Raw genomic sequence first — 23,368 nt, forward strand, 5'->3', positions numbered from 1 at the left:
ACAACAATAGAGCTTTCCATAACTAGAGTACTATAAAGTGAATGTATCAAAGGATAATTGTATACGCATAGTTGAGAGCAACTGGAAGACTAATTCAAAGCTCATGCTTGCATTGGTACCTCAATGCTGTGACATGCTGCTGCAGTATGCTCCTGTGCCTCATTTATTTTAAATATGTCAATTGCTGCTTTACGTAAAGCTGGAGGGTTCCTGTGGATCAAAAAGGCGCATAAGATGTACTGAAGGATTGGGTCCTTTTCCCCCAGTGTGGCCCAATGGCCTTTGAATGACACCTGTAACTCAGCTATCACCTGTGTTTCTACTCTATGGAAGCATGACTGGAGAGGTTACGATTTATATTATTCATTCATTCATTCATTCATACATTCATTCATTCATTCATTTTCTGTACCGCCCTTCCAAAATGGATCAGGGCAGTTTATAATGTTATAAATGTTAATTAACGTTATAAACTGACCTCTTTTATGAGAACATAAGAATAGCTCTGCAGGCTCAGGCCAAAGCCTATCTAGTACAGATCCTGTTTCCCAACCAGATGCCCTTTGAAAGCCCACAAAGAGGAGATGACGGCATGCATCGTCTTTTGCTGTTGCTCCCTTGAAAATGATGTTCAGACACAAACTGCTTCTGAACCTGGAGGTAGCATATAAACATTGATAGAGGTTTCGTCTATGAAACCTAGACTTGTACTTCACGTCGTTCCTTTCCCCCTCCCCTGCCTGAATGTAAAGTGGAAGTAAAATGCTACACACCCTGAAATAACATACTGGGGCTATTCACATGACTACGGGCAGGCAGGTGAGGGGGAAGACAGGGTTCAACCTTCCTCCCCCCGGACGATCATGTTTAGCCTATGTGGTGTACAAGCTGCATGCCCACATGACGTGTACTGCTGGGAGCAGCATGGAGCAACAGAGGCTGGGATTCATTTTCCTGACCTCCACATATCTTACAAGACACTGCACGATGATCATGTGCAATGGGTGATCAGATAGGCACTCTAGGCGCCCATCGCTGTGTCTCCTCCACCTCTGTGGAGCCAAGGAGACACACGACCCTGGAAGCCAGGATAAGGGAGCTTGTTCCCTTAACTTCAGCTGAGAGCAAGACTCAGGAGCAGGGTTAGGCTCGGCAGGAATCCCAGCACTATGGATGTGCAACAGGTTCGATGTCGAATGTGTTTGGTTTAACTGTTTGGGGTCGAACCAAACCACCCCCTGTTGTTCATTATCTATCTATCTATCTATCTATCTATCTATCTATCTATCTATCTATCTATCTACCTACTTATTCCCTCCGGGAGACTTCCTCTAGGTGGCAGGAGGAGGGTCCGCGGGGCCCCCTCCCCCTGATGGCTTCCTGGCCACTCTAACGGGCCCCGCACCTGCGCAAAGGGCCTCTGCATGGCCTGGGTTGACCTAGGCTCTACACACTATCAGTGTGTAGAGCCAAAAGGGGTTCCGCGGAGAGATCGGGTTTGACCTGCTCTCCCTACAGACGATCACGGAATCCTCATTGGGTCGGTGGATTGCCCTCCCAGTTGAGTGATGGCTTTGCTCTGGCTCTCCCACACCTAGCCGTGGCTCACCCGGCAGCTCCAGGTAGGGATGTGCACAAAACCACCTGGCCCAGTACATTACTATAAATTGGCCCAGTTTGTTTTTGGTCCCCTCCAAAACCACCCCCCCTTCCCCTCTTGGTCTGTGGGGGGGTGTTCAACGAGCCTTTTTAAAAAAGATTTTTTAAAAAAACTTACTCCTTCTGGGTGGTTTCTCCAAGGTGGCAAGGGGGGGTGGCGTCCGCAGTGGTTTCCACTCCCCCGCCAGCCTTCCTTCTTTTAAAATTCCACCAGTGCATGTGTTTTCAGCCCTTTCTGGGCCTATTCCCTGGCATGGTGGCCATTTTGGAGGCCACCACACATGAGCAGTGGGACCCTGCGTGGCCTGACCTAGCCGGTTAACTATTTTTCAAAGATTTGTTGTACCCCCAAACAGGGTGGGGGGGTTGGTTCAGGGTTGAGCCAAACCTGGTTTGGTTCGGCTTGACCCCGATCTTCGAACCGAATTAGTTTGACGTTGAACCAGTTCACTTTCAAACCTCTGTAGCTGGCCCCAGCTTATATTATACTTTTATGCCTTCCTTTGAAATTCTATGGGCTGATAAAAAGTTAGTAAGAAAATGGAGCTTGGATTCAGCAGTGTCCAGTGCGACTGTAAAGGCACTTCCATTTCTTCAAGGGCCAGTCTGTGATTTCTACATTTTCAGCTACTCACACTGTAACTCACACAATTTCTGAGAGTTCTTTATTAGCTTTTTTTAGACTGCAAAGGATGGGAAAACCTGTTGCACAAGCAGAATTCAACTCATACCGGCTATCCACATGCGTGTGCAAAACCGGGCTAAGGGAGCCCAGCCTGGTTTTGCACACGTATGTGAACTGCATGGATCAGGCCCGATCCTGGCGGCAACATGGTGGCAAACCAACCTGTGAAGCCTCCCCCTAAAATGGGGTTTTAGCACCCCCTTTACCCCATTTTTTAAATCATGTGGCAGCCTCGACTGCTTGCAGCTGTGGCTGCCACACTGCAGGGAGCCTGGAGGGGGGGAGCCCCATGATATACTGCGCACTCATGCAGTGCATAATTGTACAGTCGGTTCTCACCTATCATGGTTTTCCCAACTGTGAGGGTTTCCAGGAACAGAACCTTCAGAATTGGTGAAGGATGACTGTATTTACGGAGGCTAAGACAACACATCCTGGTCCCCGACCCTCCCCATTGCCTCTGTGCACAGGGCATTGTCTGGGCGCAGGGAAGCGCACACAGCAATGCCTCGTTGATCGTCTGCAGGGAAAGTACGTTTGACCCGCCTTCCCCACAGCCCGCCCTTTAGTCCTTCTCACTAATCGTGAGAAGAGGCTCATAGTTATTAGGATCCATCCGAAAAGTTCCGTTTCCAAAAATGACAAGCATTTCCAACAACAAGAAACTACTACAAATATACATGAAGATCCCTATGCAATTTAGGAATCATTAATCATCAGTGAGAAACAATACCATGCAATACAGACTACCTGTTGCATAACAGCAAATTCTGTAACTGCTTTACAAGTTGGTTGAAATATTCTTGCATCAATGGATGAAGATGAGGGAAACATGCATATTTGTAAAAGCCTGGTTGGTTAGTCTGGAGGTTCTCTAGTCAAGAGCTAAAATGAACAAACTATCCCAAATATGCATAACTGTAGACATGTCCCCCCGCCTCAAAATGGCATTTTTCTGCATATGTAAATGTTTAACCCAGTTTCTTAAGAAACTGCTTCTTCTAGTCTACTTTAAATAACCTTGTAGCAAAAGCAGTAGGAATTCACCTGTTCTTGTAATTCACAGATAAACATTTCTTAATATTGTACTGTGAGTATATATGCCAGTAAATTTCCAGCTTCTTACTTTGTGTTTCATAATTGAATTCTTAGAGCACTCAATGCAATATCTTTTTCTCCTCCATTTTTCTTTTAAATGCAGAGGATTGCTGTTGCAGGAAAACAGCAGGTTTTCAGAAGCACTACATTACTATAAATTGGCCATTGGCAGCAGACCTACTTTAGCCTGTAAGTAAAGCTGCATGTCATTTGTTTTTAAAAGATGCTTTTCTATCATGCTGTGTTATGAATACCACTTTTAGAAGAGGCAGCTGTAAAATGTATTTAATCTGCAATGAGTTAATTCCTGTGTATGAAAGGAATGGTTCTGCACACACACTGGTGTTTTCAATTATTCCTACCAAGCTTACAACCATTTCTCTGGACACATGGACGACTGTCTTGAGCACCCTATTCGCTTTGGAGAAGAACTTCCCAGTGCCATAGGGGTGTCATGAACTGTTGTTTGAGCACCGTTTGGGAGCAGGGACCGGGAGCTTTAAGAAAAAGGAGAGCAGGTCCTTACTTGCTCTCTGCCACCCATGCAGCCTCCTGCTGGGGTGGCATATGTTCTAGGAATCCCCACATGGTGCCAGCATGCACATCGTGTCCATGCATGTGCAAGCACTGTTTGCGTGGTCAGCATGGTGTTGCTGACCATGCAAATGGCACCTGCTCATGCATGGACACGATGTGCATGCTGGCACCCTGTGGGGATTCTTAGGACATGTGCCGCCCCAGCAGGAGGTTGCATGATGGGAGAGGAGGAAAGGACATGTTCTCTTCTTTCTTAAAGCTCCCAGTCCCCACTCACAAACAGTGCTCAAACCGCAGTTTGTGCACACCCCTACCAGTGTGTTGAATTAGATGGCAAAAGAGCTTGTTTGCTTCTTCATCTGTCATGACTGCAAAGACAGTTTGGGTTCAGTTGTTTCTATTTTGTATCAAATTGTTGAGCAAACCTTTGGTTTTTGTCAATAAGGGAATTGACTCTAAGATATTTTAATGACCAATCTAGGCTTGAAAAAGGTACTGAGCATTGCATCTTTCACAGTTTTGCCATTTTTAAACAAGTTAAAAAATGACATTCTTTATGGATATTAAAATGTCTTTTCCCCTCTCCTCACAGCTGCCTATTTGAATACTGGTATCATATTGATGAACCAGGGCAAGGCTGATGAAGCCAGGAAGACATTCTTGAAGTGTTCAGAAATTCCTGATGAAAATTTAAAAGATCCTCATGCTCACAAGAGCTCTGTTACCAGCTGCCTTTATAATTTGGGGAAACTCTATCATGAACAGGGACAGTATGAGGTGAGAGTTTTCCCTGCCAGAAAAATATAAAATATTCATTGTGTTAACTATTGTGTCATTGCAATAACTTAAATAGTGGGATTGAACTAGGTATGAAAAACTGTTTTCAAGCATTAAATGAGAAATCCTCACAAAACATTTGTGAGGTGTGCATTTATTTATGTATTTGTAGAATCCATATCCTGCCTTTCTTTATTGAAATAAAGTTGGCAGTTTCCAGTCTAAGCCAGGATAAAGCACCAAATGGGATATGACTAATTTAAGTCCCATTCAGTGGGATTTAGCCTGGATCCTGCCCCACTCAACACAACTTGTGACTTTTAAAAACAGCAAAGGTAATATATAGTGTAAAACAGAATAAATATTTTTAAAGCATCAGTAGAATAAAAGTACAATTAAAAATAACCAGATTTATAATTTTAAAAGCCTGCTGAAGCAAAACAGTTTTTCAGGATCTCCCTAAGGATGGGCAGTGAAGGGACCTCTGTGCCTTGAGTGGACCTTCAAGACCATCTCTATGCCTAGAGGCACTCTTACCCCTGGACCTTGGGATGCTGGTCCGTGGCCTCCAAATGACCAGGGGGGCCTCCTGCTGCTACCCCGCCAAGCCAAACCACAGGCTCGCGATGATCTATTCCAACTGCACAGGAGAGCTGGAGCACCTTGCAGTTCTCAAGGGCCACTGGGCCAGACAGACAGGCCCAGCAGCCACTCTGCCCACTGCCACCATTGGAAGGCCTGCTCGACTCACTCCCCACCCTTTGGCCATGCACATGGTGGCTAAAATTATGGAAAACACCAGCTGTTTGGTATGGTGAGGCCTCACAGCAGCGGGAGGCCTCGCAGTGGGGTCATTTTGGGTGCCAAAATCACCTAGGTGTGCCATTGTCTGTGCCTATAGCCTTCAATGGTGGTGACAGAGCAATTATCTCAGTACTTACCCAGGAAAGAGGAACCTCCTGAAACCTGAATATGTACCCACCATGCCTCTGTCGTGACTTCAGAAGTCAAACAAAGTTATATTTTGTACACCGTGGAAAAGAAGTATGTGATTATTTGTTTCTAACAGACTGACATTGATTCATTGAATGTTCGAATTCCTCTTTGGCTCAGGGAACCTTGTTTGTGGGAAAGGTAGTGGCTAGGTAGTAGTCTCTTAAATAACTGAATTATTGGTGTAATGATGAAGGGTGTCTTCCCTTATCATTAACAAACAAATGAATCTTCTAAAGCAGGAATTCTCAGTGTTGGGTCCCCAGATGTTATTGGACTTCAGCTCCCATAATCCCCAACCAAAGGCCACTGGGGCTGGGGATTATGGGGGTTGAAGTCCAACAACATCTGAGGACCCAACATTGTCCTGTTCTAAAGAACATTATTGGCATGCAATTTGGAATACCACCATTTCCTACTGAGACTGCAATATCTTTCCTAACAAAAAGGAGACAACTTTCACAGTGTTTAGGCTGTCTTACTAACAGCTTCTCCAGTGGAGATGAGGAAAACTAATCATCCTTCTCGAAAACATAGAAACTCAAAACCAAAATAAAATATTAGTCACCCAAATATTGTGCTGTTTGACCACACCCACAAAGAAATGTGTAGCTTTATTTTCAGAATAAGCAAAAATAAAGAACCAAGCTGTTCTGACCAGGCATATAGCTTTTAAAAAATTAAGGAAGTTATACTTTAAGATAAACCCAAAACTACTCCATGGTTGGTGAGGGGCAAGCTAGACTTATTTTGTGACAGGCGAAGTTGACAGTGGTATATATTTTTAAGTCCTGAAGCAACCAACTAAAATAATTCTATGTTCTTGATATTTGATGAGCATCTATGTCCTTAAACTTTGATGAGCATCTATGTCTCTAGTGGCTTTTAAAAGGGGTCTAATGACTTATCTTTTTACCCAAGCTTTTTAGCTTTTTAACTTTTAGCTTTTTAACTTTTTAACTTTTGATTGTTATTAGTTGTTTTAAATTGTTTTTAGTATTTGTTTGTTGTGAACCGCCCTGGGACCTTGGGTTAGGGCGGTATAAAAATGTGCTAAATAAATAAATAAACTGAGAGAAGACTCATTCAGCGTCTGAATGAGTTTTCCTGCATAAGCCATATCTGTTTTTCTTCTTGAAATGTTCGTTTTCAGGAAACAATTACTGGAATTCAATAGAAGTATGACAAATGCTTTCTTACCAGTTGTACCGTCCTGCCCAGCCAGTGTTGCTGAGAGGCTTGGGATTGCTACCCTCAATTCTTTAGAGAAACTGAGGCTCAAACTAAACATGATGTTGGCAACATTTTTTTGTTCTTAACTGAATACTGGTATGAATTCACATGTCATATTCAACACTCATACAATCTCTGCACAGTGTACACAGGCACAGTTATTCACGTATTCCGTTGAACCCAGGTACAGTAGTACACTTCCCCAGTAGTACACTTCCTATCTGCTCTATGCATTTGAGGGAACTGTATCCAGGTTCACTTTGAAAAAGAATGCAGGTACAGTGTTTAACCCAAAAACATACAAGTGTACAGACATCTGAAAACAGGTACAACATAAAATCTGAATACGACTAATATGCAACATGATGATACCACATAATGAGGCTGCTGTTACGATCAGCTGAAACCGGGCTAGGAAAGCCAAGCGTGGTCTTTGCTGATCGTAAGAACTGCCGGGATCTGCATGGCTCTTGGTGGCAGCACAGCGGCAAACCCTGCAAAGCGGCTAGCTTCTTAAATGAGGTTAAGAGAACAAGTGTGCTCTTAACCAGTTTTTTTTTATTGTCTGTCAGACCCGGCTGCTTGCACTACTTGCACTGCACACTCGCGTGGTGCATTATGGGAGTTCTGGGGGCCTCCCGGGCCCCCAAACCTCCATGCTGCCAGGAGTGTCTGGCAGTCATCTGGGCAGGCAATCTGCCACCTAGCAACACTAGGGAAATCATCTGCAATAAGGTATGCGTTTTATGGCTTTCTCCCCTTGCCCCTTTTGAGTCCTTTCTCCAATCATGAGAAAGGACTCCATGTCTGAATAGGACCAGTGTGCCCATTCATGACTTAAGTAGGATGAGGACCTGCTATTTGAAAAGAAATATACATGTGGATGAGAAAAGCTGAACCTTGCCCTTTCCCCCACAGTGAGTCCTTTCTCACAAATAGTGAGAAAGGGCTCCTGGGTAGGAAGCCCAAAAGAGCTTACCTCCCCACAGACAAGCATTCCACCATCCCTTGGTGGGCAGATCACCTGCCCACATGATCACCAGCTGCTGCGGGCAGCTCTGATGGTTAGGGTGCTGGGACACATCACATCACCCCCTGGAACTTCAATAATGCACCATGTGAGTGTGTGATGCATTATGGGGATCCCCCCTCCCCTCCCCGAGTCCACCAGCACCTGCGGCTGAAACACGGCCAAAAGAACGAAGTTAAGGGAGCACTTACTCCCTTAACCTCATTTTGAAGGGTGGCCCCATAGGTGGGTTTGCCGCCGTGGTGCCGCCAGGATTGGGCCCGATCCCGGTGGTAGTCACGCACATGTAAAACCAAGCTGGGCTCCCTTAGCCCAGTTTTGCACGTGCATGTGAATAGCTTCAGTATCTCCCTGCCCTCTCTGGCTGCCCTCTCCCAGCCCAGTTTAGATACCAAAAGTGTCAGAGCATGTCGAGATCAGGTAGGAGAGTATGAGAGTTCAGTTCCCCTCATCCATGCTCACATCCTCATGATTCATAGATCCCCTACTCCATCCTGTTTAGCTGTGAATGGGGCAGAGACATTCGACTCGGGGAATGGAGCCGCCACTCTGGGAAGAGCAGAAGGTTTCAGTTTCCCTCCCTGGCTTCTCCAAGATAGGGCTGAGAGAGATTCCTGCCAGCAACATTGGGGAAGCCACTGCCAGTCTGTGAAGACAATACTGAGCTAGATAGACCAATGCTCTGACTCAGTATATGGCAGCTTCCTATGTTCCTAAGCAAATGTGGTTGCCTTTGTCACAGCTAGTTTGGTTCTGACACTGAACATCTAATACTTGATGGTTTGGGCTGTATTTGTCATGCCGTTGGTGTGTTCATCACACTGACACACACAGTTAGGTATAAATTAATCTGTGATATTAATAAAATAGCAATAGCAATAGCACTTACATTTATATACCGCTCTATAGCCGGAGCTCTCTAAGCGGTTTACAATGATTTAGCATATTGCCCCCCAACATTCTGGGTACTCATTTTACCGACCTCGGAAGGATGGAAGGCTGAGTCAACCTTGAGCCCCTGGTCAGGATTGAACTTGTAACCTTCTGGTTACAGGGCGGCAGTTTTACCACTGCGCCACCAGGGGCTCATATGGTGGATTTCTGAACCAAGTTTTTTATTGACAAGAACTTTGCCTTGTTCTGAACATGGCGGTACTCTTAAAGATCTACAGTATCTAAGAGAGAATAAAAATAAATTTATAACTGTTAGCAGTTAAGAATAAATAGAGCACTTTTTGTTATCATGCAGGGCCCATGATAACAAAATACATTCTTTAATAATACCATAATACATTCTTTAATAATGATTTGTTTACAATAGACCAAGAGCTCTCCTTAAATTATTCTTAGAAACTTGTAGTAACATTAAATACTCAACCATGGTTAAATACTAATTTGTATATTGTCACATTCTACAGAATTTTAAATGTAGACTAATGAGCCTTTGGAGGTTCTGAAACGCTCCATTTTCTCATCCTCGAGTGAGATGGGCAATAATGGAAATTATTCTGTGTAGCATTGAAGAGATTAATCTCATTTCTTGACTTCTTTTTATAAATGGAAATATCATCCTCTTCATGATTAACGAAGGCAACTCTGCATATTTTCTTGTATTACATTTGCATGTAGAAATTGCTTCCGAAATCCTGTGCTCAAGTATAATTCTTCCCTTTACTCTTTCGTATCAGGATGCTCTTACAGTTTACAAAGAAGCAATACAGAAAATGCCAAGACAGTTTGCACCACAGAGCTTATACAACATGATGGGTGAGTGCAAAACATTTGAGAGCATGTTGACAAAGGTTTTTAGATGCGTTTATTATTATTTTTTTCAGATGTAAAATCACACGTGGTTTTTCCAGGAGTCACAATACTGGGCATTAATATTAAAATGTTTTGATATTGTACTTAAAAAAAGTCTCTAGCCTGCTTCATACCTTCAAGTTTTGTAGGTTGTATGCATGGCAGAGGGATCACAGCAGGTGCTCCCTGCTCCAACCAAAGTATATATGTTTGAAAGTATGACCAGGGACCTAGGGAAAGCAGGTCATCTGATCACCTGAACCTACAATTGGGCACACTTACAGCTCTTTTCAGACTTTTGCTTGTATATGACAGGGCTTACAGCTGCAATCCCACTCCTACCCCCAAGCTTGCATTCAGTGGAAGTGCAAAAAGGGCTTATATTGTGCATATAGTACATTCATTTCTAGTCAGGCATTCATTTTATTGTCTTCTGATAAAGGGTTGTTTTATCTCTGAATGTTTTGAATCTGGTTTTAATCATGAAACAAAAATGTGTGGCATTTTCACAAAGGTGAGCAATCTTTAATATTTATTATTAAGCATTTTTATATATAGCTTTTCAACTGAAAAGTTCACAAAATGGTTTTTATAACAAAAGGAACGAGAAGATGGTTTCTTGTCCCAAAGGGGCTCAGATCTGAAAAAGAAAAGCAAGTGAGATACCAGCAACAGCCACTGGGAGGGATGCTATGCTGGGATATATAGAAACAGTTGCTATCCTCTGCTTAATAAAATGAGTCACCACTTTAAAGGGCTACTTCTTTGTCTAGTTAGCAAGTATTATGATGCCAGAGGTAGTTTACCCTGACATATTTCTAGTCAGAAGAGGCGATCTTCAGGGAATAAAGGGTAAACTGCCCTGAGCCATTTTTGGAAGGGTGGTATAGAAATCGGATGAATGAATGAATGAATGAATGAATAATATGCAGGAGCCTGCCTCCCTGCTGGCCCTCTGCCCCACCCACTCATTTGGTTGACCTCATTGACTAGATTTCTCAACCAGTTTCTTCTAAATAAACTAAGAAAGAGGAAATAAATTGTGTTTTCACTTTCCACAATTGAAAAGGTCTGAAATGGAGTTGTCTGAACCCACCAATCTCTGGTTATTCTAACCTATTTGCTTTAAGTACACTTACAGATTGCTTCAAATACTATTTCAGATTTCGGGTTATTTGAAACAAATAAGTTAGAATAAACCAAGATTGGTGCATTTGGAGGACTAGATCAATCTTGGATCATTTTAACCTAGATAGAAATTAGACACTTGTGTGGGGATGGAAGTGGAGAATGCATTCCTGAGACTCAGGGATATTGCATGAAGCCTGGTTCTAAACAACATTCTGTGTGGCATATGATGCAGCCCAACCTTTAAATAAGGCTGCTGCCTAGTCTGAATAAAGCTTTCTCTTCCAAATTACCAAACTTTGGTTAGCAGTAGCATAAAACAGTTGTGGCACCTGTTCTCTATGGTTTTTGAGGAATGCTCACAATGGCTTTTACCTTACTCGTTGGGCCTGCCGATCCCTATTTTAAAATCTAGCTCCTGCGGTACTTTTAAAATAGAGTGACATTTTTGGCCTGCAGTGTAAAGTGTTCATTTGGTCCTGTGTTGCACTCACTGTGTTGCATGGTCATTCTTACATTGTCTATTTGAAATGTGCACCGTATGGAAAACTATGGAGTAAATTAGGTCTGTAGCATTTGGTGTGATTTATTCAGCCAGGTGGGCTTCAACCAAGCAAAGGAAACCATATGTTTGGCCCTTAACCAAGGGAAAACATTTTATCAGGCTGTCTTTCTTTGAAGCAAAAATACTTTATAACGATATGTTTTAAAATGGTTATCAGGCTAATTATTTAAGATTCCATGTAGTGTTGGTTTGGTATAAGTTTTCCTTTTTGGCACTCACCTTCACAAAGTATGCATGGGGGTAACACAGATTAATATGCTTGGCACTGGACATGCCGTACAAAGGCCAGAGGCCAACTCAACTGCATTAAAGAGGTAATCTATTTTGTTTTAAAGCTTCAATTAAATATTGGGGTCAAAAGAAATAATGGTCCCTTTGGAACCTTGAGTAGTTTAGTGCAAAAATTAGGCTTGCTTAGGGATCAGTCTTGGTATAGATGTCTTTTGCTATCCTGGAAATTTGATAGCATGCAGTTGATTGTGTTGCATTACTCTTGAAACCACACAAGGCCACCTGCTAGAGTAATTCATATGTTAGCCAGCTTAGTGGTATAAATGTTAGTTGGTGCACTGCGGCTTTATTTTCATATTGAAGGTGAATAGGAAAGAAAAGTAAGGCTGATCTACTCAGGTTTCAGATTGTTAGTTATAAACATGTTCATACTCTTATTTCTCCAAGAAGCAGCTGCACATCTGTTCTTCAGGTATAATTTTGATATATCCGCTAGGCTGTTATTTTGACAGTTTTTGTATGTCTTTTGTGCCTAACACAATTCAGTGAACCTAGATGCAGAGAAGGACTTGCATGCAGTACTCGTTACCACTTGAAGCAAACGGCAATGGGGCACCCTGCCCCCTTGCGGGACCCACACCCCCTGGACTGGAGCCAGCACTAATGCTACCTTATCCCTTTGCTGGCCCCGCCCCTGTGCCTTTGCCTGCCCAGATGTCACCCTCTTTCCTCCTTGCTATTGAATGGGCTGCTACCACTGCTTTCATGACACGGGACAGCCATTAGCATGCACCCAAGAACTGACAGCTTCACATGCTAGCCAGTGGCGGCTGGTGCAGGCACCGCCTGGAGGAGGGGAGCAATGGTGGGAGTCACCTGTAAGTGTAAATTAGTAGGTGCTTACCTCCCATATTGCCACACTTAAAAGCTGTTCCCAGAAGCAGCATGCTGCCTGGCACACACTTTGGTGGAGGATCGGCTCTGCCACCCAGCTAGTGGAAGCCATTTGCATGGCCAGCAAATGGCCTCCACACATGTGCGGAGGCCAGCTAAGCAGTGGAGTCAATCTTCCACTGCAGCAGGTGCTGGGTGGCACTCTGGTGCTGAGAAGAGCTTTCAGGTGTGGCGGTATGGGAGTTAAGCACCTATTAATTTATTCTTAAAGGTACCACCCACCACTCTCCTGGTGGTGCCTGCACCAGCCGCCACTGATGCTAGCCTTTCTTTGTTGCTGCGGTAGCACCAGCTCTCTTTTCTCTTTCCTGCTATCTCTCCCTTCCAACTAGCTCACTTCCAGCCAGTTTACTCTGGACAACTTTGGTGCATGGGAGGAGGGAGAGAGAGCTGGTGCTAGTGCAGCAACAGAGAAAGAAGCCAGTGTATGAAGCTGCTGGTGCTTGGATGAACACTAGCCAATGTCATGCGGTATGCCCCATCTGGTGGCAAGGGTAAAGAGAGCATCATCTGGGCCAGTGAGGTGAGGACAGGCTGGTGAGGGATGCAGAGGTCAGGGCTTCTGAGTGGGAAGCACAGAGGTGGGATTGATGGCAACAGATGAGGTGACACCTGTTATGGGGATGGAGCAAGATGCCTGTACTCACTGCCCTGTGGTGTCACTTGAGGCCGTTACCTCATATGGCTTCATGACAGACTTGTCCTTGCCTGTGTGTGCAAGTAATGAGACACCCAACTCCTGTCTGTTGAGAAATGCAGGCGTGGTTGTGTCCACGTATTTTAAGAAAGAACAGAAATACATGAAAATGCCCCATACTGCTGTTGGAGCCATAGTATGAATGTTATCAGATGCCTACATTTAGGTTTATGCGGAGATTCATTCATTCATTCGATTTCTTTACTGCCATTCCAAAAACAGCTCAGGGCAGTTTACACAGAGAAATAACAAACAAACAAGAGGGAACCCTGTCCCCAAAGGGCTCACAATCTAAAAAGAAACATAAAATAGACACCAGCAACAGTCACTGGAGGTACTGTTCTGGGGGTGGATAGGTGGATACTCTCTCCCTGCTAAATAAAGAGAATCACAACGTTAAAATGTGCCTCCTTGCCAAGTTAGCAGGGAGTCTGAAGACAGAAGTCCATAGCAGCAATGTGGTCACTTTGGACAGTATAGCAGATTTGCAGGGGAAATAGTGATCATTTATATAAGTCAGGACCAAAATTCTTCATAATATTACATAATCAGATACATTGAAGCAAACACAATCAATGGCATATATCTGGACACAGTAATACAAAAAATCTGGCCAATGCTAATTAAACCAATTCTTCACACTTGCAATTTAACAGATTGAGATCTAAAAAATCTTTACTAAGCTCTGTGCCTTGTGCAGCAAATTGAGCAACCTTAGAAGTAACTCACTTCCAACAGATAATTTGTTTACTTTGGGGACTGCTTCAGAGAGGAACAAAAAAGTTAAAGTGCTTAAATTCCTAGAAGCTTGATTTACTGTGAGATCCTTAAAACTCAATATCTACATCTAGTTAGATACCAGTTACTTTTAAACATAATTTAAGTGTTTAGAATTGACTACTTCCAATGAAACCGTACAGAGGCTTAGCTACACAAGCTATTCATATGAAATAGCTTGCTATGTGTTTGTGACATTTCCCCCCCACTTAATAATGCACATTTTTCACCATGGTACTGCAAATTTTATTGTTTGCAACATGATTAACATCCCTTGAACATTAATTATTATTGGCTGACATCCAGGTTAATATTGTGAGCATCATATTACACTGTGCACGTGCAAAGAAGGAGAAAACTTTGACAATCCATCCTTCATTCTGCAGTTCTCTGTGCTTTCCAAAAATATGTCTCTGAGGGTCCTGCTACCCTCAAGGACATATTTTCAGGAGGCACATGAGCAATAGTCTGGCTCTCAGCCTGTAGGAACTCATGGTGGCATACATGGATGATGGTACCATCCCTTTATCCTCACAAAAATCATGTAAGGTTGGTTAGAGTAAGAAAGTGACCTGCTCAATTACACTAAGTGGTGTGGCCCAAGTAGGGATTTGAACTTGGTCTTCTAAGCTCAACACTCTAATTACTACAATACAAATTCACAGAAACATAGGAACCTGCCAAATACTGAGTCAGACCATCTAGCTCAGTTTTGTCTACACAGACTGGCAGTGGCTTCTCCAAGGTTGCAGACAGGAATCTCTCTCAGCCCTGTCTTGGAGATGCCAGGGAGGGAACTTTGAACCTAGATGCTCTTCCCAGATGCTCCATCCCCTAAAGGGAATATCTCACTGTGCCCACACATCAAGTCTCCCATTAATATTCAACCAGGGTGGACCCTGCTTAGCTAAGGGGACAAGTCATGCTTGCTACCAAAAGACCAGCTCTCCTCTCTTCACATGAACTTGATCCCTTTCCCCACATGAAGTTTCCATGCAGTTGTATTATGAGTGGCTGTGACACTGCTGTTTGCATGTGTGAACTTGGCTGTTGACCATATGAGGCTGTTGATTATATGCTTGTGGCATTTTTCCTGGCTTAGCATCTTTATCTATTCTTTTAAAATAGGTCATTAAGACAGACATAGTTTAAATGCAATTTTTTTTTTAAATCTAGTAGTATTTTTAAAATAAATGTACATTCTAATTTTTTTGATGGCAGGTGTTGTAGATATATTCATCATAGTTTACCTAGGGGAATAAACCAGGTACAGGGAGAAATATTGCCAAGTCTTAGTAACGGTGTGTTCTCTTTTGCTGTGAGCCAATACATTTATCTGAAACAGACAACATAGTCGCCAAATAAAGTTCAGTGCCCCCATTTTGTCCATGATTGGTTCCTGCTCTGGAGGTTATTAGACTGCACAGTTCCCATGCTCTAATGATTGTTCTTTTCCTTGTTGAAATTGATTAACTTTGGATTTCATTTTGTGTCTCAATTCTAGCTGTTGAATCTTCTAAATTACTTTTTTATTCTAGTGAAGACAATTAACAAAGCTCAATGTCAATTTGGTGTCTAGGTCTGTAAGGAGCCATTCATCCCAAATAAATAGAAATTGACTCTGTTAACAAACACTTACAAATTAGATCAGGTTCTCAGAGATCTTCACATGAAGGTGTTCTTCATACCCGACTAAGGCATGTGCCTAAGGTATACAATGCATGTGAGAATTATAGCTGTGCTATGTGACTCATAAACCATCTCTTTAGAGGTGGATTTTTTATTCTCATGCACATATTAGGCTATAAAAATATTCAGGCACAGTCTAAGAAGGTGTGTTTCATGATGCATCTCTGACACAAGTTCTTTTGTGTCCTAAATGTTATTAATATGAGCCCCTGGTGGCGCAGTGGTAAAACTGCCGCCCTGTAACCAGAAGGTTACAAGTTCAATCCTGACCAGGGGCTCAAGGTTGACTCAGCCTTCCATCCTTCCGAGGTCGGTAAAATGAGTACCCAGAATGTTGGGGGCAATATGCTAAATCATTGTAAACCGCTTAAAGAGCTCCAGCTATAGAGCGATATATAAATGTAAGTGCTATTGCTATTGCTGTTGCTGTATGTAAAACCAAATGAAACCTACCTTTCCCATTTTCTTTTAACCTATTCTGCTTAACACACATGAAGCCTAAGTAATTCATTATTGCTATGACATGGGACCACTTATACATGCCAATGCCATACCATGGGTAAACAAAAACATCAGTAAATCGGAACCATGTGGATCATGTGAATGACAAGGTATTTTCCCTCTAGATTATCTTCTCCAAGGGACTGGCAATGCTTGCTTTACAAAGTAACAATGCAATTTGCCCAGCTCACAGAGCTGCTATTGAAAGACATTATCAGCATGGCATGGGTTCAGACCACATGCAGGTCGATCCCAAGTAGTAGCTCATGGTGTCAATTCTCATTGTTTTGAATATCTGTTGAAGCACAGCAAACACTGAAATAACACACATGCATATCAATTACTAGAATGCAATTACTATAACTGTACTTTCAGGAGAACATTTTTGGTGTGAAAGGGGGACTAGAAGGAGACAAAATGTTTCACAGAGACTCCTAAAAGTTTATCATTTCCACATATGTTGCCCACTATTTGCTGCCTCTCTGGGCAGCTGCTTCAGTGCTATTTTTGCTCATTTTTGCCCTGCCTTCCTTCCTGTTTCTTTTCCACAAGAGCTTCTTCACAGTGTGATCCCAACCAATCAACATTTGGAATGGTGCTGTGGCAATTTACTGTCACAGTTCCATAACTATATTTTCAATATTCAGTGAATCTAATATTGCCTTCACAACTGTAGCCTAGCAGTACCGAAAAAATGTGAATACATTAGCTCACAAAATCCATAAATTATTAGCACACAAATTTTGTTATTTGCCTGCCTGCCAACACATAATCTGTATTAGTCACTGGTGGCATGAAAGAAAACAAACTCTTAAAAAGTAAAAATCTTTCTCACTTGTTTTCTGGGAGACAATTCTTACTTCCCAAAGGTAGCCAGAGAAGTAGTTATCTGGAAGTCTTTTGACATAATGTGACCTGCAATAATGTGGTTTCTGCTTGCATCACTTGAGTAAACTGTTTCAGACTAATTTGTAAGCCATTTAAGCTGGCATACTTTGTTCTTAAGCCTGTCTCCAGTGTAGTTAATGGGGGTCTCCTTTATGTGTAAATAAATTGGTGTTGTACATGTATGAAACAAACCTTGAGGCATTAAAGAAAGTTATTCAAATAACTTTGAATAAACCAAAAGAAAGGGAAGATATAATATTGTCCTATAAGTACCATTAGGGGTATACACAAACCCAAAATTGCAGTTCGGATCAAATTTGAACTGAACTGCATTCCACCAAACTGGTTCAGTCGAACCAACTGGTGAGTTTGGTCCATTTGGCCACACCAGTTTGGCGCTTCAAGTGGCAATACTTGTAAAGGGGAATCCAGCGAGGATTTCTCTTTACAAGTAAAGGGGTGGGGGAATCCACCGCAGTGGGGCAGGGGAGTGACATGAGAAAGGTAGTCTAATGTTCTCACTGGCTTGGCCCAACATGGCACAGCTTCCAGCACTGCCGCTCTGATACATCCATTATTCATACATTTGTACTTGAATATTAAACAGAGATTGCTAGTATTAAAAATGCAGGCTAAAAATACTATGTGACATGAAAATGTAATGATTCTTGCTGCATACTTTCACACCAATCCAATTGGGAGCACTATTGTAGAATGTGACAGATTAGCTATGTCACATACATACAGGTGATGGATACAAGGTGGTACATGGTTTAACCTTACTAACTAAATATCATCTTATTATTTAAGGGGACAAGGAGGCAGGAAGCAATTATATTTAACTATATTATTGTGTAGGGGGAAAAACCCAATAACAAAAGCTAGACTTAATAAATCTGACCAGAGGAGGCATGTATTCTGTTCTAAATAAAAAAATATTGTACTTAGGTTGCACATGAAATGTTCGATGTTGAACTGGGCTCAGTCGCAAACCAAACTGGGAGCAGTTCAGTCCACGATCAAACTGAACCAATCCTGGTTCGAGCAGACCAGTTCGAAATAAAAAAGCAGTGGCAGGGAAGTGGCAAGAAAGGTAGTCTAAGGTTCTTACCGGCCCGGCCTGGCAGTTGGTGCCATTGCTTGCCACCCCCAGTGCAGCCAAATTGCCATCAGATCACTCAAGCCACCCATGTGGTGGCGTGGTTCTGGCCTCCATGCATCAGTGGAGGCCAGAATTGTGGAGGCAGCCTGCTTAAAGGGCATTCCAGTGGCAATTGGGCTGCACTGGAGGGTGGCGAGCTGTCAAACCGGTCCACTCGAACCAGGCTTTGTTTAGTTCAATCACCGACTGAACCAGCCTTGGTTCGGTTCATGATTGAGCCAACAAAACTGGCCCAGTTTGATGCAAACCAGTTTGACACTGAAAAGTTCATGCACACCCCTAAGTACATTGTTTTTATTTAGAACAGAATACATGCCTCCTCTGGTCAGATATATTATGTCCTACTTTTGTTGGGCGGAGCGGGGTTTCACACAAGAATACGATGAAATATAATGGCTTCCTGCATCCTTGTCCCCTTAAATATGAAGATATTTAGTTTGCAAGCTAAACAATGTACCACTTTGTAGCCATCACCTGTGTGTATATGACATAGCTAATTTGTCACTTTCTATAATAGTACTCCCTACTGGATTGGTGTGAAAATATGCAGCAAGCATCATTACATTTTCATGTCATATAGGTCCTTTGACGTGGTCTCTGTCTTCTACACATTTGGGCTATGCGCCTGCGCAGAGACCACATTGGAATCTAACAAGCTCAATTTCTCCTACTTTGGGTGGGAACCCTGCCCCCAGCCGCTATATGCAGCTGCACCACGCCTCATCCCATCAGTCTTTCTTTGTCCACACTTCAGCGAACATTGTGGTGTCTTTCAGCTCAGCAACTCGTTGGCTACTGGTAGTCTGGTTGTTTTTCTCTTGTTTTCTTCTGCTTTATTTAGTTTTTCCTTTGTTGTTGTTTTCTTTGTGCAGTTGCGTTTTTTCACCTTTGCGTTTTTCTTTTAACGGTCTTTCCTTTGAGCTCTGGTCCTGACTCAGACAGAGCTTGGTGGCCTGCTGGCCCTTGGCGTGTATGCCGGGTACAAAGAACTTTTAAAAGTGTATCCGCTGCAGATTGAAGCTTCCCTTCCCCAATACGCATGCGGAGTGCCTCTTGTGTTTGGGGGAGTCCCACATTGTCAAGACCTGCCCACATTGCCAGAAATTTACTAGAAGTTTAAACAGGCTTGCAGAAACAGGGCTTCTGGCTTGCGCGCTGCCCTGTGGGATCTGGCTTTCTGATCTTTGGAAGCCTTAAAAGTTAAGCAGTCTCTGAAAATGGCTGCTTTGATGTCTGCGGACCGATTGGCTGTCGATACCATGGAGGACCAGGTCCCGTTATTGGGATCATCGCCCTTGAAGGCTCGGCCTTCGGCAGCGTCAGGCAATAGGGCATGGTCAGAGGAGCTCCCCTCTTACCAGCCTCAGGTGGCTTCTGCAATTCCCTCAAATTTGTTGGGGGTAAAGCCAAAGAAGAAGGCTAAGACTCAGAAGCACTCCTCTACAGACCAGGCCCCTAAGCAGAAGGACGCTAAGGGATTGATGGATGATAAGTTATTGTCAAGCCCATCCTCTACGAAGGCCAAGACGGCGTTGCTCTGCTTAGTGCAAAAATCCCCAGTATTGACACGTCCTGCTTTGCCTGTGCCATCGGGGGGTTTGGATTCGGTTGCGGCGGGGGAACCCGACTGTGCTTCAGCTGAGGAGAAGCCTGTGCTCCACCTGAGTTCGATCCCAATGCTTCGTGGATTCCTAGACATAGGTCGCCCCCATGTTGATACCAAGAAGAGCGATCCTCGGTGTATCGGCAAGATCTGTCCTGGGATTATCGGGGTTGTTATCACACTATGGAGTATCGTTCCCATCTTTTGGAATCGGAGCGTGTCTACAGCTCCTGGCATCGGGACCCTGGTTCCTGTGATCGCTACCGGATGGATGGCTGCTCAGACTGCTCAGACTATGTTTAATCCCATTATGGGTCTCGCCACCCTTGAGTATCAGCAGCCTTCAGTACCGAGGACTGTCTGGATGCCCCCCACGCATACAGAGGGGCAACCACATTCCCACTTTCCACATTGTTCGCCTCGGGGCTTCCGGATGCTGTTGGTGCCTACCATCATGACCATCTTGGACAGGGACAGGTGGATGGTCTCACTGGACTTAAAAAACACATGCTATCATGTGTCCATAAGGCCTCAACATTGTCGCTTCCTGCGGTTCCAGATAGGAGGGATCTCCTATCAATTCAAGGCATTGCCATTTGGCCTCACTACCACTCCTCGTGTTTTCATGAAGTGCCTGGCCCCGGTGGTGTCATTCCTACAGGAACATGGCTTGCAAGTACTGCCATACCTCGACAATTGGCTGGTCGTGATGAGCACAGAACAGGCAGCCTTGGAGGCCCTCGAGATCGTCTTTGATACCCTCCAGGAGTTGGGATTCCAGATAAACTTCAAAAAGTCTCAGATGGAACATACTTGGTGGATTCAGTTCATTGGATATTCAACATGGCCTTGGAAAAAGTCTTCCTCCCAGAGGCCCATATCGCTACTCTTCAGGGACTGGCAGCAGTCTTCTCGGTTGGAGGTCTGCAAACCTTGCGCTCCGTACAACGCTTGTTGGGCCACATGGCGTCCAGCACTTACGTTCTACCTCACACACGTCTTTGGATTTACCTCCTTCAGAGGTGGTTTTCGGATATCTTTAATCCTCTTTGGGATCTGGGTCATCTTCTGCGTTTTTCCCCTCCGGGGATACGAGCGGCAGTTCACTGGTGGATGGAGGTCCGGCACCTAAGCATTAGTGCCCCTTTCTAGGTGCCTCCTTCCTCCTGAATGGTCACAACAGACGCCTTAGAGCTCAGTTGGGGAGCTCACCTGGATGGCCTTTGTCGGAGTGGCTACTGGTCTCCAGAGGAATGGACTCTACACACAAACTATCTGGAGCTGTTGGCAATTTTCAATGTGCTCAAAGGTTTTCTGCCCCTGTTGGGGGGCCGGTTGGTACTAATTCAGACTGACAATACAACAGTGAAGGCCTACCTCAATCGCCAGGGTGGCACTTCCTCAAGGAGCCTTCTGTCTCTGGCCATGGATCTGTGGCATTGGTGCCTTGATTGTGTGGCGATCCTTCTGACTTCCCCTTGAGACTGCGAGAGGTGTTGGTGGCTGCTAGGAAGCTGTCTACATGGAAGTCTTATAATCACAAGTGGACTCGCTTTGTGTCGTTTGCCACCCTGCATGGGTTTGATGCCTGTAATCTGTCTGTACAGGACATTTGTAATTATCTGTTGTCCCTTAAGGAATCTTGGTTGAAACTTGTCTCCCTTAAGGTATATTTGGCTGCCATTTTGGCCTGTTCTCCCTCTGACCAGATTTTGTGGTTCAAAGATCCGGTGGTTAAAAGTTTCCTGAAAGGTCTGCAACACTTGTTTCCTGATGATCCGGTCATGTCACCGGCCTGGGATCTGTCTGTGGTTCTGGCTGGTCTGCTAAGGCCGCCATTTTAGCCTTTGGCTTCTATTGACCCTCATCTCCTGACTTGGAAGGTCACTTTTTTGGTGGCTGTTACCTTCGCCAGGAGGGTTAGTGAGTTGTGGGCCCTGATCAACCGTACCTGCAGTTCCATAAGGACAAGATAGTACTCAGGATGGATGTCAAGTTACTGCCCAAGTTTCACCACTCGTCCTCACTCATGTTGCCCGTGTTCTTTCCAAATCCTTCATCGGATGCAGAGAGGCGGTTGCACCGTTTGGATTTTGTCAACAGCTGGTCCGTCCAGCGCTGGAGTCTAGCTGGCAACGTGCAAAGCAGGGAATAGAGCAGGGCACGGCAGCAAAACAGGGTTCAAGGCAGGAAGCCAGTCTGAGTCGCAGAAGCCAAGACACAAGTCTGGAAACTCCTTGGGTTAGGCTGGGGGCTGGTAGACGCTCCATGAATGACGTGTGTTGTTTCCCAGCACCTGACTTGATTTATAGCCAGGCTTGATGGCTCTCAGCTGGCATGGATTCAGAATCTAGCAGCCCTATTAAGTAGACGTTTGCTCCTTCTGATAGTCTCCAGCTGGTATTGGCATCTTGTAATTCTTCTTTGTAGTGGAGTCAGAGGGAGCTCCTCTGTGGCCTTTGATCAGGGGTCCCATTGGACGCTATCTGTCAGGTGGCTACTTGGGCTTCACCCCATTCATTTATTCAGTATTATGCTATCAGTGTTAGAGCTCGTAATGATGCTGTATTTGGCAGGAGTGTCCTGCAATCGATTTTCAGTTGAGCTGCTGATCCTGAAATTAATTCTTCTTGGTTGTTTATCAGTTGCCTCTGTGTTTTCCCTCCTCCTTGGGTGCTTGCTTGTTATGTACCCATATGTGTAGAAGACAGAGACCATGTCGAAGAACTACAGGTTACTCACCTGTAACATTGGTTCTTCTAGTGGTCATCTGTACTTCTACACACCTTCCCATCCTCCCCGCATGGGTCGCTGAAATTTGACTCTGTGACTGAGGGGATGAGGAATGGCGCAGCCACTGATAGCGTCTGGGGGCAGGGTTCCCGCCCAAAGCAGGAGAAATCGAGCTTGTTAGATTCCGACGTGGTCTTTGCGCAGGCGCATAGCCCATATGTGTAAACGTACAGATGACCACTTGAAGAACCAATGTTACAGGTGAGTAACCTGTAGATTTTTAGCCTGCATTTTTAATACTAGCAAACTCTATTTGATATTCAAGCACAAATGTATGAATAGTGGGTGTAATGGAGCTTTGAACTTGTCTTGCATCAACAAAAGTATTGAGATTAATGATAACTTTGATCTTTTTAAAGTGGTACAGATAACAGAGAAAGATCAATTGTAAGACTTCTATTACTGTCGCAAGAGCAATCTGATGACTTTTAATAATATATCCCTAGAGCCCATGTAATGGAAATACAGTCCAACAATACATAAATTATATATAGCATACAAGGGAAAGAAAATACATTTATTCTTCAAGAGAATGCCAAAGCCAGTCTTATGAAAGACAAAAAAC

The 23,368-nt window shown here is 43.9% G+C and overlaps 1 protein-coding gene across 5 annotated transcripts in view; it reads left to right on the forward strand.

Annotated features, from left to right (window-relative positions):
• Positions 1-23,368, forward strand: part of TMTC2 (transmembrane O-mannosyltransferase targeting cadherins 2) — a 272,678-nt gene that overhangs the window by 196,959 nt on the left and 52,351 nt on the right. For all 5 annotated transcript variants that reach the window (XM_053257837.1, XM_053257838.1, XM_053257841.1 and 2 more), the window contains 3 exons: positions 3,546-3,631; positions 4,572-4,756; positions 9,701-9,779. In XM_053257837.1, coding sequence (XP_053113812.1) covers positions 3,546-3,631; positions 4,572-4,756; positions 9,701-9,779 — 350 coding nt within the window. The remainder of the gene's footprint in view (positions 1-3,545; positions 3,632-4,571; positions 4,757-9,700; positions 9,780-23,368) is intronic.

Source organism: Hemicordylus capensis, chromosome 5, assembly GCF_027244095.1.
Source record: "Hemicordylus capensis ecotype Gifberg chromosome 5, rHemCap1.1.pri, whole genome shotgun sequence".
In the NCBI taxonomy this organism is placed as follows: domain Eukaryota; kingdom Metazoa; phylum Chordata; class Lepidosauria; order Squamata; family Cordylidae; genus Hemicordylus; species Hemicordylus capensis.